The 15,568-nt window shown below is 35.9% G+C and overlaps 1 protein-coding gene and 1 non-coding gene across 2 annotated transcripts in view; one reads left to right on the forward strand and one right to left on the reverse strand.

Annotated features, from left to right (window-relative positions):
* LOC114688248 (cation channel sperm-associated protein subunit beta-like) overlaps nt 1-15,568 on the forward strand; it is a 79,168-nt gene that overhangs the window by 6,030 nt on the left and 57,570 nt on the right. Inside the window, exon 2 of the mRNA XM_037210999.1 lies at nt 8,260-8,414. Coding sequence (XP_037066894.1) covers nt 8,260-8,414 — 155 coding nt within the window. The remainder of the gene's footprint in view (nt 1-8,259; nt 8,415-15,568) is intronic.
* LOC114688250 lies at nt 2,282-2,389 on the reverse strand. The gene has a single exon (XR_003733770.1). It is a non-coding gene; the product is annotated as a U6 spliceosomal RNA (small nuclear RNA).

Genomic DNA, 15,568 nt, shown 5'->3' on the forward strand with positions numbered 1-15,568 from the left:
CGCTGCCTGCCGCCGCCTGCCGCCACTGGCCGCCGCCAGCCGCCCTTGAGGGAAAGCGGACCTGCCGCCAAGCCAAGTGGTTTTTAATGGATTCTTGTCATGTTGGGCACCAGATGTAGATGTAACCAACCATCTTATTAAATAAGAAACACAGAAACAATGTAAAAGAGAAAGCCAAGAGGTCAGAGCTCAGAGCTAAAATCTCACCCTTCCTCCTCTGTGTCCCAGCTTCTCGAAAGAGAGCTACTTCCTGTGTGTAAGTCGATTTTCCAGTCATTCTGCCTTCTCATTAGTTGTAAACCCAAACATGTGACTGCCTCGTCACTGTCTGAATGTACAGCCCCCTAGGTCTTAAAGGCATATGTCTCCAATGCTGGCTGTATCCCTGAACACACAGAGATCTATGGGATTAAAGGCATGTGCCACCACCGCCACACTCTGTCTATGGATCTAATAACTCTGACCCCCGGGCAACTTTATTTATTAACATACAATCAAAATCACATTTCAGTACAATTAGATTACCACCACAGTTTCTATTGAGTATTTTTGTGTCAATGTTCATGAAGGAGATTGGTCTGTAATTCTCCTTCTTTATTGGGTCTTTGTGTGGTTTGGGTATCATGGTAACTGTAGCCTAATAAAAAGAGTTTGGCAATGTTTCTTGTTTCTATTGTGTGGAACAATTTGAGGAGTATCGGTATAGTTCTTCTTTGAAATTTTGGTAGAATTCTACACTGAAACCATCTGGCCCTGTGCCTTTTTTTTTCATTTTTGGTTTGGGAGACATTTACTAGCTGCTTCTATTTCCTTAGGGGTTATAGGTCTATTTAAATTGTTTGTCTGGTCTTGATTTTTACTTAGGTATGTGATACCAATCAAGAAAATTGTCCATTTCTTTTAGATTTTCCAACATTATGGAGTACAGGATTTTGAAGTATGACCTAATGATTCTCTGGATTTTCTCCATGTTTGTTGCTATGTATTCCTTTTCATTTTTGAATTTTCTTGATTTGGGTATTCTCTCTCTGCCTTTTGGTTAATTTGGATAAAGGCTTGTCTATCTTGTTGATTTTCTCAAAGAACCAACTCTTTGTTTCATTGATTCTTTGTATTGTTTCCTTTCATTGATTTCAGCCCTTAATTTGATTGTTTCCTGCTGTCTACTCCTCCTGGGTGAGTTTACTTCTTTTTGTTCTGAACTTTCAGGTGTACTGTTAAGTCAATATTGTGGGATTTCTCCAAATTCTTTATGTAGGCACTTAGTGTTATGAACTTTTCTCTTAGCACCACTTTCATAGTGTCCCATAATTTTGGGTATGTTGTACATTCATTTTCATTAAATTCTAGAAAGTCTTTAGTTTCTCTATTTATTTCTTCCTTGACCCAGTGATGATTCAGTAGAGAGTTGTTCAGTTTCCATTAGTTTGTAGGATTTCTGTAGTTTGTGTTGTTGTTGAATTCCAACTTGAAACCATGGTGATCCAATGAATACAGGAGGTTATTCCAATTTTTTTATATCTGTTGAGACTTTATTTGTGACTAAGTATGTGGTCAATTTTAGAGATGGTTCCATGAGGTGCTAAAAAAAAGGTATATTCTTTTGTGTTTGGGTGAAATGTTCTGTAGATGTATGTTAAGTCCATTTGCGTCGTAACAACTGTTAGTTCCCTTGTTTCTTTGTTAAGTTTCTGTCATATAGACCTGTCCATTGGTGAGAGTGGGGTGTTGAAGTCTCCCACTATTAACATGTGGGGTTTGATTGTGATTTAAGCTTTAGTAATATTTCTTTTACAAATGGGGCTGCCCTTGTATTTGAGGCATAGATGTTTAGAATTGAGACTTCATCTTGATGTGTTTTTCCTTTGATGAATATGAAATGTCTTTCTCCGTCTCCTTTGATTAATTTTAGTTTGAAGTCTACTTTGTTAGATATTAAGATATCTATACCAGCTTGCTTCTTAGATCCATTTGTCAGAAAATTTTTTCCCAACTCTTTACTATGAGGTAATGTCTGTCTTTGAAGTTAAGGTATGTTTCTTGTATGCAGAGAAGGACGAATCCTGTTTTCATATCCATTCTGTAAGCCTGTGTCTTTTATTGGTGAATTGAGTCCATTGATATTAAGAGATATTAATGACCACTGATTGTTAATTCCTGTTATTTTTTGGTTTTGGTTCTGGTGGTTGGTGTGTGTGTGTGTGTGTGTGTGTGTGTGTGTGTGTGTGTGTCTGTGTGTATGTTTTCTTTCTTTGGGTTTTGCTTGTGTGCTATTATCTATAAAAATATTGAATGCTTCACAAATTTGTGTGTCATCCTTGCATAGGGGCCATGCTAATCTTTTCTGTATCATTCCAATTTTAGTAGATTGCTGCTGAAGGGAGTAGCATTTTCCAGTCTTGAACAGTTTTTTTGTTTGTTTGTTTGCTTTTTGTTTTTGTTTTTGTTTTTGTTTTTCAAGACAGGGTTTCTCTGTGTAATTTTGGTGCCTGTCCTGGATATCGCTTTGTAGACTAGGCTGACTTTAAACTCACAGAGATCTGCCTCCTGAGTGCTGGGTTTAATTTGTTTCCTTCTTCTATTTGTTTGTGTTTTCCAGGATTTCTTTAAGGGATTTATTCATTTCCTTTTAAAAGACCACTATCATCTTCATACAGGCAGTTTTAAGGTCTTTTTCTTATGCCTCAGCTCTTATAATATTAACAGCCTGCTGTGATAGGTTTGCTGGGCTCTTATTAGAGAATATTGTCCTGGCCATTATTGATTATGTTTTTACACTGGCATTGCAGCTTTTGGGATTGGGATAATTACAGGTCTAGGTGCTGAATTCTGGTTGTCTTTGTTGGGTTAGTGTTTTGTTCCATTTCTGTTTCCTCTCTGGATTTTAGGAGTGTGTGATGGCTGTGTGTTACCTGGTAGAAAATTTTCTGTGGACCTCATAGGTGTGGGCACTGGGGGTTCCAGGTAAATGTGTTTCTGGGTATTGGGTGCTGACCTTTAGGAATGAGGATAAGCTAGGGGTTTGAAGGGAGAGAGGCAAACAGAGTCTTCAACCAGGCTTTTCTTATTTAGTCTTCTTGGAATGGGGGTAGACAGTGAAGAGAAGTCACAGATAGTCTGCTATAGTGCTAGGGATGAGACTGGGGAGATTGGATCTGGAGAAACAGAAGGAAAGGGGAAGATAGATCTACAGTCAGCCTACCTACTTCCCTGGCAGGAATGGCCTGTGGGTAATCAGGGAGTACTTGCTGAAGTTGCAGGCTGAGATAAAGCAACAAGTCCAAGAGGGGCATTAGGAGGGGAAGATCTGTGGGATCCACAGTAAATGGAGGTGGTGGGGGTAAAGTGTTACAGCAGGTGTTATAGGGATGTTGAGCTAGGGATGAGACTAGGTGATAGGATTTCGAAGAGAGAAGGGAGTGCTGAAGGTCTTCAGTTAGCTTACCCAATTCTACCACATCCAAGTCCCATGTGAACATTACAAGTATTTCAACTGAAATGATAGAGCTAATAAAAAATGAATTTAACAAGCAAATAACACCAGATGAGTAAATCCCAATTCAATAGCATAAGAAACACACAAACACTTGACAACATAACTCAAAATTTCTTAATCCTACAGTTCTGGCGTGTAAGTAGAGTGAGTTATTTGAATTCCCAGACAGAGAATTCAAAAGAATGGTTTAAGTATGTTCAAAGAATAAAATGAATTCCTGATTGTGTACATAAACAGATGAATGAAAATAAGAAAGACAATACAAGATATAAAAGATGAAGTCAACAAAGGTAGTAAAACAATCTGAATTGCCAGAAATGAAAAACTTAAGTCAAATAAAAAGCCCTCCACAAAATCTCCCCAATAGAACAGATTAAGAGGAAGATGAAATAGCTGAGCTTGAAGACAAGTGATAAAACTAAAAAAATAAAACAAGGACAAAATGAAATAATAAAAGGACACCAGTTGCAATTTCAAGTTATATACAATACTCTGAAAAAGACCAAATTTGTTGATAATAGGCATAGAGGTAGAAGAATCTGGTTCTAAAGACATAGAAACCAATTTTAAAGAATCATAACAAAAACTTCTCTGAGGTAGGAAAAGAAATGGCAGTTGATCCATGAAGCATTTAGACACTAAACAGACTTGAAAGGAAACTACCCATCTGATTATAATCAAAATATTAAAAATACATAACAAAAGAAACTAGCAAGAAAGAAAGACCAAGTCTCATATAAAGTCAAGCCCATCAAAATAAGAACAAATTATTCACCTAAGAATTTAAAAGCAAAGATGGCTTGGTAAGATGTATTGTAAGTTTTAAAATACAATAGCCACCAACCCCAGACTACTTTTTCCAGCAAAGCTATCTGTAATAATTGCATGGAAAAAAATAAAGTTTTCAATGATAAAAATAGGCTAGCATAACGTATGACCACTAAGTCAACTCTACAGCAAATACTTGAAGGATTCCTTCATACTGAAGAGTCTGGCCCTAGGCATCTCCCTCTTTTTCTCCCTTGTTCTCCTCCTCTGTTCTTGAGGCTAGATTCCTCCTCCTATTTATTCTTTATTTATTCTTCCCATTAGTCCCGCCTATCCCTCTACTGCCTAGCTATAGGCCATTCAGCTTTTTATTAGAATAATCAAGTGCCTTAGGCAGGTAAAGCAACACATCTTTGCATCATTAAACAAATGCAGCATAAACAAATCTAACACACCCTTACACAGTTAAAGTAATATTCCACAACATACATCAAACAAATACTATTAGCTGTTACGCCACAGATTAACCCTAAAACAGAAGTAGAGGGCAACTTCTCTAGCTCATTCTTGCCAACTAATGAGTCTTCCCAACAAAAATTAGACAGAAAAGCATGCAAATTCAATGACACCATAAGTCAAAAGAACTGAGCACACAATGCAGAGTGTCCTATCCAAATGCTCCAGAATACATTCTTCTCAGCAATCCACGGAACTTGCTCCAAATATACCACACAAAGCAATCTCAACCATTACAGGAAAACTGAAATTGTTCTATGTATTATACCTGATCACAATGGAATAAGAATTTGAATCACCGTCAAGAAGAACCATAGAACATACAAAAACTCATGAAGACTAAGTAACATACTAATGAATGAAGAAAACAAAGGAGAACATTTTAATTTTTTTAATTTAGAATTTTATAGTTTATATGTATGGGGGTTTTGCATGCATGTATATCTGTGTACAAGTTGCATGTTTGGTACCCAGAGGCAGAAAAGGATCTTGGACCTCTTATGACTGGAGTTACAAATGGTTGTGAGCTGTCCTGTAGGTGCTAGGAATCAAAACTGATCCTTATGGAAGTCCAGCCAGTGATCTTTTTTTCACTGAGCCATCTCTCCTGCTCCTATAAGTAGAAAAAACTTTAAACCCTAGAATCAAATAAAAATGAAAACATAGCATATCAAAATTTATGGGATACAGTGTTTCACTGAAAATGGTCCTAACTGAGGAATTGATAGCTCTAATTACCTAAAAACCAGAGACAGTCCTCTTTGTTACCTAGCTTCTCTGGAGCTGTGAGTTGTAGTCTGGTTATGCTTTGCTTTACATCTAGTATCCACTTATGAGTAAGTACATTCCATGTTTGTCTTTCTGAGTCTGGGTTACTTCACTCAGGATGATATTTTCTACTTCCACCCATTTGCCTACAAATTTCATGGTGTAATTTTTTTTTTACTGCTGAGTAGCACTCCACTGTGTATATGTACTACATATTCTTTATCAATTCTTTGGTTGAGGGGCATCTAGGTTGTTTCCAGTTTCTAACTGCTATGAATATAGTTGAGAGAGTTTCCTTGTGGTATGATTGAGCATTCCTTGGTTATATTCCCAAGAGTGGCATCATTTGGTCTTAAGGTAGATTGATTCTCAATTTTCTGAGAAACCACCATACTGACTTCTAAAGTGGCTGAACAAGTTTGCACTCCCACCAACAGTGGAGGAATGTTCCCCTTGCTCCACATCCTCTCCAATATAAGCTGTCATCAGTGTTTTGGATCTTAGCCATTCTGACAGGTGTAAGATGGTGTCTCAGAGTCATTTTGATTTACATTTCCCTAATGACTAAGGATGTTGAACAATTCCTTAAATGACTTTGGGTCATTTGAGGTTCTTCTGTTGAGAGTTCTCTGCTTAGACCTGTAGCTAATTTTTTTAATTGGATTGTTTGGTATTTTGATGTCTAGTTTCTTGAGTTCTTTATATATTTTGGAGATCAGCCCTCTGTCAGATGTGGGGTTGGTGAATATCTTTTCCCATTCTGTAGGCTGTCACTTTATCTTATTTACCATGTCTTTTGCCTTACAGAAGCTTCTCAGTTTTAGGAGTCCCATTTATTAATTGTTGCACTTGATGTCTGTGAGACTGGCAGGAGCAGGAGGAGGATGAGGGGGATATCTGTAGTGGCATGTGAAATGAATAAAAAATCTTAAATAAATAAATAAATAAACAAGCAGACAAACAAGAGAGGTTTCAAATAATGATACAATTTAGGGCCCAGGAAAAACAAAAAGAAAGGAATCCCCAAATCAGTATACAGAGAGAAATCACTAAGATCAACATAGAAATAATAAAAATGTGAATAATCAAGTGCCAAGAATCAATGAAACAAGGCTTTAGTTTATTAAAGAAATTGAGCAAGATTTACAACCCCTTAACAAAACTAACCAAAAGAAAGAAAAGACCAAAATTAGAGACAAAAGGGGGTGTTATAACAAATACCAACAAAATTCACAAAATCATCAGGTCTTACTTTAAAAACATATATTCTACTAAATTGGACAATCTAAAGGAAATGTCTAAATTTCTGGGTATGTGTATCCAACCAAATTAAGCCAAGATGAAATAAACAGTCTGACTATATATAACAAGCCATGAGACTGAAGCAATTAATAAAAACCTCCCACAACAACAACAAAATGTCCAGCCCCTGTTGAACTGACTGGTTTGTTTTACTACACCTTCAAAGGACTAACACCAGTGCTTCCCAAACTAGTCCATAAAATAGAAATGAAGAAATATTACCAAACTTTCTCTCTCTCTTTCTCTCTTTTAAAAAACAGGGCCTCATTTGATGTAGCTCTGACTGACCTAGAACCCAAGAAATATACCAGGCTGGCCTCAACTCACAGAAATACACCTTCTTGTCCCTCCCAAGTGCTGTGTTTAAATGTGTGCACCACTATGCCAAGCCTTCTCAATTCCTATTGAAACTAGTATTCCCTGATAACAAAGCAAATTAAGATACAACAAAAGCACAAATTTATCTGATGAACGTAGACTAAAAATATTCTCAAAAAAAGCACTTGCAAACAAAATTTAAGAACTCATCAAAAATATTGCTCACCATCATCAAAGTTGGTTTACTACAGAGATTCTGGAATGGCTCAGTATATTCAATGCTATAAATATTAAAAATCACATAATGGACTCTAGTATAGAAATTACATGGTCACCAGACACACATAAAATTATTTGACAAAATCCAACATCCCTTCATGTTTAAAGTCCTAACGATCTGAGAATACAGTGGAACATATATCAATATAATGAGGAATATATATAAAAAGCCTATGGGCAACATATTAAAAAAATGGAAGAATACCATTCATGGTAGCCCTATGTTGTAATAAATTTAACAAAGGATGTGAAGGATCTCTACAATGAAAATTTTAAAACACTTAAGAATTAAATTGAGAAAAACACTAGAGAATGGAAAGAGTTGCTCTAATTGTTCATGAATTAGAAGAATCAATGTTTTGAAACTGTCTACCCTACCAAAAGCTATCTACATATTCCATACAATCACAATCAAAGTCCAGTTCTGTTCATCACAGAAACCGAAAAAAAAAAAAAGTTCATACAGAAGCACAAGGGATCCTACATAGACAGAAATCTAATTTGGTAGTTTTGGGAAGAGGAAACAACCACCAAGGGAAACTCAACATCTTTCTTCCATATCCTTTGATTAGACAATCCCTTTGTTCCATTCTACCTGCCCACTTTGCTGGACACGTTCTGTAATGAAGTGGAACTGCAAAAGACTGTCCAAGGATGTAATACAAAGTAGCATGTATTTTTACTAATTTAGAAGTCTCATAGCCCTACTCTCGCCCTTAATTTAAATGAGCAAAATATTTACGGGTATAATATAAAATTTCTTCTAGTTATATTTTAGCAGTATCAAGAAAGTTCTGTTTGTTTCCTAACAGGATTAACAAGATACACTAAGAGTGGAAGACTTGGGGATAATATTTTCACATTATACTATGATCATTTGGGATTCATACACAAACTGACTCCAGAACGCTTTGACACTGATTCATCATCTTCAGGCTCTGGAATGTCTTCTACTATTTTTGGAACGGTCAGTAACATGATGCACTGAAACTGATTGCCTTTTTTTTTAGAACAAAGATGCTACATTCTATGTGCAGGCCAATGAGACAGTGTTTTCCTTAGTACAAACCCTTGTACAGTTTTTAAATTATGTATGTGTGTGTATGTACATATAAGGACAGGTGTTTCTTTGAGGTGCTGGGTCTGCCCTAAAGCTGGAGTTACAGGCAGTTGTGAGCCACTTGGCAGGGTAACTGCAAACCAAACTCAAGTCCATTGCAAGAGCAAGTATGTACTCTTAACAGCTGAGCCATATCTCCAGAACCATCAGGACAAACACTCTTTGCTAAGGGAAAAATTTGTCTATAACATTGAACACCTCCAAAATCTTCTCTAAGCCCCACAGCTATACTCATACAAGATTTCACAGCAGAATAACAACATGTCTAAAACAGATCTGTTACATGCAACTCAGCTCCTGGTGGAGTTTATTTTCTACCTTCCAATGTTAGCCTTGAAGAAATATTATTTTTGACTCAACTTTCACCTGCATGTTAATAGTCCTGTTCCCTAGTTTATTCCTTATTTAATGCCATTTTTCTGCTCTGTAGATGTAATGGTCTTATTAAATAAGAAACACAGAGCCAAATGTAGAGTTAAAGGCCTAAGAGTTCAGAGCAGTAGCTAACAGCTGAGACTGAAACTGCCTTCTTACCCCTCACTGCTGCTTCTGTCCTTCCCCTGAAAAAGAGACCTACTTTCTGTGTGCCTGTCTTTTTTATTGACTTTTTGTTCTGCCTTCTCATTGGTTGTTAACCCAAGGACATGACCTCCTTGTCACTGCCTGTCTATACAGACCTCCAGGTCTTCTATGGTTGTTATAGAGATTAAAGGCATGTGTCTCCATGATGGTGGTGTCCTTGAACACACAGAGATCTGCCTGTCATGTGATCAGGATTAAGGGCATGTGCTACCACTCCCAGATTTCTGTTATGGCTTGCTATTAGCTCTGAACCCCAGGCACTTTTATTTATTAACATACAAATAAAATCACACTTCAACACAAATAAAATATCACCATATATCGCTCTTCTATTCTAATAAAAAGAAAAAAGGAAAAAAGTTATAATTAATATAAAAAAAATATATATACAAAAAGTACAATAACTATATACAATATATACAAGCAATAAATACCTAAACAATGTCTAGTCCATTTGCATTTGACAAATTCAGAGAAAATAATTCCATTATCTACCTATTTTGGTAAGTCCAAAATGTACCTGATTCACTTTCTATCCTAACTTATATTAATAACAGAACTATTTTATAATGTCTTTCAAATTTATACACTTATACCTCTTTAGTGAGTTTCTTTTCTATAATGCTTAACAAGGAAAACTATAACTATCTAAACTTTAACTAACTATAACTATCTAATCTTCAACTCCCTCAGAAACCCAAAAAGGAAATAATATTACCTAAAAAAATAAAAACAGGAAGTGCATGCAAGTGGCTTCCCAAAAAAATGTGAGTTGACAGAAACAGCCAGCTGCCTGGACAGTCACCCGAGGTTTTTCTGCAGCGTTGGGGCATCATCTTCAGCCTATAGGCTTAGTGTATCTGACAGACTAATTTGTGAAGTAGGATGTACACAAGGCCAACAGTTCGACCTCATATTTGGTGACAACAGTCCATGTACCAGAAACAGCTGAATTCCACTAGTGTCCTGCCATGATTCAGAATTTTAAATTCTTGAAATTGTTGATTTTTTTTTTTTTTTTTAGAATTCAGCTGTTCATTCTTCTTGGCTGTGTGTATGTGGCTTCATCTCAGCATCCCATTCTTCTCCACATCCCTTTCTTCTCAGCTTGTAGTTGCTTCAAATCTTTTTTTATATGCCAGTCTACCATTGAGAGGTTAGACTCCATTAGCTTAATTACTCTTTCAAGAATAACTGTTAAGCTGCTGTTTCACTGCACATCAGAAGCTATTGGTCCACTGCCAGTTCAGCTGCCTTCGAAGAAAAGAGCACTGTACCTTTTCCAGATTGCAAAGGCCACTTCAGGGATGGTACCATAGTGTCCTGGCCTCAGAAGATGCCTTTTGTTAAAGCCACAACCACACTTATCTTGCCAAGAATCAATAGTCCTTTGTTTTGTGCCATGTCTGTCCATTTTGTCCTGTTTGTCAGCAGTCAATTTAAGGATACTTTGTTATCCAGTGGCTAAATTTTGCCACGAAGAAAGTTAACTCCATGTGCAGTTTCTTCAATGCCCATATATTCTCTGGAGTACATTGGTACTGCCAGGATCTGAAATATCTCATAATCATAAAAAAGAAAAAAATCTCTAAGTTACTGAAACATTTTAAATGCCATATTCTATTGGAGAAATTATTTTGGCCACTCCATGTAGTTAAAAGGATATTTATTTAATGGCGTAACTCACAAATTAAGTAATAGGTAGGTCGCAGGGTCTGGGGAAGGTGTATGGCAGTCCAGCGGTGTTCTCCGGAGCTCTGCACAGTCCACCTTCACCATTCAGCGTCCCAGCACAGAGAGCGCACAGAGAGAGCGCTGGCCCATCCAGCTCTCAGTTCTCCAGGCGCCTCCCCTGGCCCTGCCTCCTAGGCGTGACAGTTGCCAGAGTCTCAATGGGGGTTGGAACTTCCAGATCCAAGCTGGAATGGCTAGCCACTACAATATTCTATAGATCTCTGAAGGATTTGAAGATGACCTGTCTAAAATATATCTGCTCAATCTTGAAAACATACCTAATATGACTACAAGTTCGATTGTAATGTATAACTACTAACCTTCATTTCTTTATATCCTAATAGTTGGTAATAATAACATTCAAGGATCAGCAAATTGCATTATATAGTTAAATGAATGGTATAAGTACAATATCTTGAACAAGTTTAGAAATATAAGTATAGCATTTTCTAACAATATCAATCTCAATATATAATTTGTATATGATATACAAAAATCCAATCCAATGTAAAGTATTTAAAAATAGTAATTGTCTTTTAAAAGTAGATTCAATAATCTCCCCTCTATTCTATCATTTCTAGGTGTCTTTTTTTAAAAACAAGAACCTTAAATCTAATCTCCTTTGCTTAGTCCTTTTCCTAATCCTTAACAACAACTTATAGCCAACCCTCCAAAACAATGAAAATTATCTCAGACCCAAAACCATTAAAAGACCAAAAAATCACCTCTTTGGGAATGTGGGCATCATATTCTTAAAACTGTTTCTTGCTGGATATGGGTGACGGTATCGTTATTCTGAAAAGAAAATTTTTGGGTTGCCAAATTCTAGGAAAGGTAACTATATTCTTTGTTGTCCAGTCTGAGAATAACGCCAAAGTTCAGGGTTTATCTCAAGTCCTTATTCAAGTAGTCTTTGAAACTGGATCATCTCAGCTAGCCATCTTAAAATTGCTCTGAGCAGTTTGTAGTCCAAAGCTGATCTGTAGATGATGCTTGTCAGCTTAGTGGTATTATTATTGTCCACATGGAATTATAGTTGTGGGGCCCCATTTTCTCCATGGAGACTTCAGTTGATGTTAGACCTGGCCATGATTTCCTGCAGAAATCTGATAAAGACTCGAACACAAAGACATGTATAGACAGCTAATTGAAGACTTTTTTTCTAGAATTAGTTAGTACTCTAAATGACCATTAATATCTTAACAAAATTTATAATATATATACATATATATATTAGTCTTGTAAATTTTTATACAAAATTCATACTTTAAGAAAATTTAAAGAATCATAATAGAATCAAAGAATTGAGATTAGTAGTAATAAAATAGTCCCTTAATTTTTTTTTTTTGGTTTTTCTCCTATCTCATATCAGAAGATGGCTCTTTCTTCTGGCATGTTACAGGGAGTTTGCATTTTCCTTTTAACAACATGCTTGAGTTTAAAGAAAGAGAAAGCTATTCTCCAACTCCAAACTCAGCTTCAGATTTTAATTGAACTGGCACTACAAGAAGACTAATAGTGTTCAATGTTTTTAGAGAAGTGTAGAAACTAACATTTAGGAAGACTTATGAAATTTTATAGATATACCAATAGGCCATTTTAATCTTTTTCTTTGGACATTTTTTAGATGATTTGTTCTTTTTCTTCAGATGTCCCATTTGTCCAGTGTTCTTCAGATTACTTAGCCTTCATTCTCCTGAAAGACAAAAACAAAAACCTTTCCCCAAGACTAATTTTGGGGAGATTCCCTTTTGGCAAGTTATATCTGATTAAATGAAAAGGCATGTGTTATGGTATAAGTTAGTTTCAATTGGATGATCATGCTGGTTCATGAACTATCACCTCTTCTAATTAAGAGGTCTCTCTTGTTCAAATCGAACCTTTATCAATTTTGATGGTATCCACAGCTTATCTTCTCCTGTAGAAACAAAAGCAAAACCTCATCCTCAACTTAACACATATCCTGGTTTCCATTCTGAGGTCAGCACATCCTTAAAGTATATAAGCTGATTTAATTCCGTAGTTTTTTTTCTATTATCCAATGTCTCTTTGCAGCTGTTGTTCCTTTCTCATTAGCATTGAGAAAATTCAAAGTTAACAGAGCATTATACAGTCTATTTCTGGTGGTTTTTGTTACCGCTTTCTGTTTATTTAGCATATCCTTTAGAGTTCTGTTTGATCTATCTATAACTGCTTGGCCTGTAGGATTATGTGGTATACCTATAATATGCTTTATATTGTAATAAGCAAAAAACTGTTTCATTTTAACAGAGACATATGCTGGAGCATTGTCAGTTTTGATTTGTGCAGGTATACCCATGATGGCCATAACTTCTAGCAAATGAGTGATTACAGAATCAGTTTTTTCAGAGCTCAAAGCAGTTGCCCATTGAAATCCTGAATAAGTATCAATGTTATGGTGTACATATTTCAATTTTTCAAATTCTGTAAGTGAAACACATCCATCTGCCAGATTTCATTCCTCTGAGTACCCTTTGGGTTACATCCGGCTGATAAAAGGAACAAGTAGGACATTTTCTTACAATTTCCTTGGCTTATTGCTAGGTTATGGAAAAATCCTTTTTTAAACCATTACTATTGACATGATGTGTTTTATGAAATTCTGAGGCCTCCAGCACATTTTTTATCAATAATTTATCAATCTCATCATTACCTTGTGCTAGAGGGCCTGGCAGACCCATATGGGATCAGATGTGAGTTATATATAAAAGATGACTCCTTTTCCTGGTTGTATCTTATAACTGAATAAATAGTAAAGTTAATTCTGATGCATCAGGGATAAATTCTGCACTCTCAATATGTAATACCACTCTTTCAGCATACTGAGGGTCAATAACTATGTTGAGAGGTTCTGAATAATCTATTAATTACCACAAAATAGCATACAATTCTAATTTTTGAACTGAATTATAAGGACTTTGAACCACTTTATTTAAATTTTCTGATTTGTAACCTGCCTTTCCTTGTTTGTTTGCATCTGTATAAAATGTATAAACTCCAGATGTGAGCTTCTCGCATACAATTCGAGGGAAAATCCAATCAGCTCTCTTTATAAGATCAATTCTATCACTTTTGGGATATTTGCTGTTTTTTTCACCCAAAAATTACTGCAAGTTTTTTGCCAAGGTTCACTTTCTACCCATAATTTTTCAATGTCCTCCTTAGTTAAAGGTACAATAATTTCTGCTGGGTCTATTCCTGCTAATTGATGAAGTCTCAATTTTCCTTTCAAAATCAATTCAGAGATATTTTCCCCATCAGTTTTTCATTTTTTATTTGGTTTATTTGGTAAAAATATCCATTCCAAAATAATATGTTCCCTATGCATTACATTCCTGTAGGAGAATGGCTAGAGGGTATAATGACAAAAATGCAACCCAGGTTTGGATCAATATGATCCACGTGTCCTTCATGTACTTTCATTTCTACTAAGGCCAATTCTTTCTCAATTCAGGTGATAATTCTCTTGGACTATTTAAGTCCTTGTCACCTTTTAAAGTTTTGAACAAATTGTTCAGATCATCATTTTTTACTCCAACAATAGTTCATAGATGAGAAATGTCTCCAAATAATCTTTAAAAGTCATTAAGAGTCTGTAATTGATCTCTCCTAATTTGCACCTTTTGGGGTCTAATTTTTTGTAGACCTATTTTATATCCTAAATAATTAATAGAATCTCCTCTTTATATCTTTTCAGGAGCAATTAATAATCCCCAGCAAGGCAAAATTTTCTTTATTTCTTCACATGTTCTTTCTAAAGTATCTGCATTTGCATCAGCTAGTAAAATATACTTCATATAATGATGAATTATAGACTTAGGAAATTTTTTACGTATCACTTCCATTGGCTGTTGTACAAAATATTGGCACATTCCCTGTGGGAGGACTCTCCATTGATATGTCTTATCCAGTTGAGAATTATTATAAGTAGGCACTGTGAAGGCAAATATTTCTCTGTCTTTTTCTTGTAAGGTTATTGAAAAGAAACAGTCTTTTATATCAGTAACTATAAGAGGCCATCCTTTAGGTAACAGAATAGGCAAAGGAATTCCAGATTGTAGAGAGCCCATTGGCTGAGTTACTTTGTTAATTGCTCTAAGGTCTGTTACCATTTTCCATTTACCAGATTTTTTTAATAACAAATACAGGAGAATTCCAAGGACTGGTTGATTCTTCAATATGCAGAGCATTTAACTGCTCTTCTACCAGCTTTTCTAAAGCCTGGAGTTTCTCTGTTGCTAAAGGCCATTGCTAAACCCATATAGGATTGTCTGTCAACCATTTTAAAGGTAGAGCTGTTGGTGTCTTTGGAAGATCATCATTTGTTTTGCCCTGTTCTTGTACATTCTAGCATGGCTGGTGACCACTCATTAGAATCATACCTTCTAATGTTTCTCTCAGAAACATGTGCTAGTTTATGATTTGTTTCTGAGGTTGGAGGGATTTTAATCTGAGTATTCCATTGTTGTAACAGATCTCGACTCCACAAGTTCATAGCTATGTTAGCCACATACGATTTTAATTTTCCTCTCTGTCCTTCTGGACCTATACATTAGAGCCATCTTGCATTCTGTTTCACTTGACATAGTGTCCCAGTTCCTAACAGCTGAACGTTTACCTACTGAAGATATCACAATTCTGGTGCAATTATGGTCACATCAGCA

The sequence above is a fragment of the Peromyscus leucopus genome, chromosome 14 (genome assembly GCF_004664715.2).
Source record: "Peromyscus leucopus breed LL Stock chromosome 14, UCI_PerLeu_2.1, whole genome shotgun sequence".
Taxonomy (NCBI): domain Eukaryota; kingdom Metazoa; phylum Chordata; class Mammalia; order Rodentia; family Cricetidae; genus Peromyscus; species Peromyscus leucopus.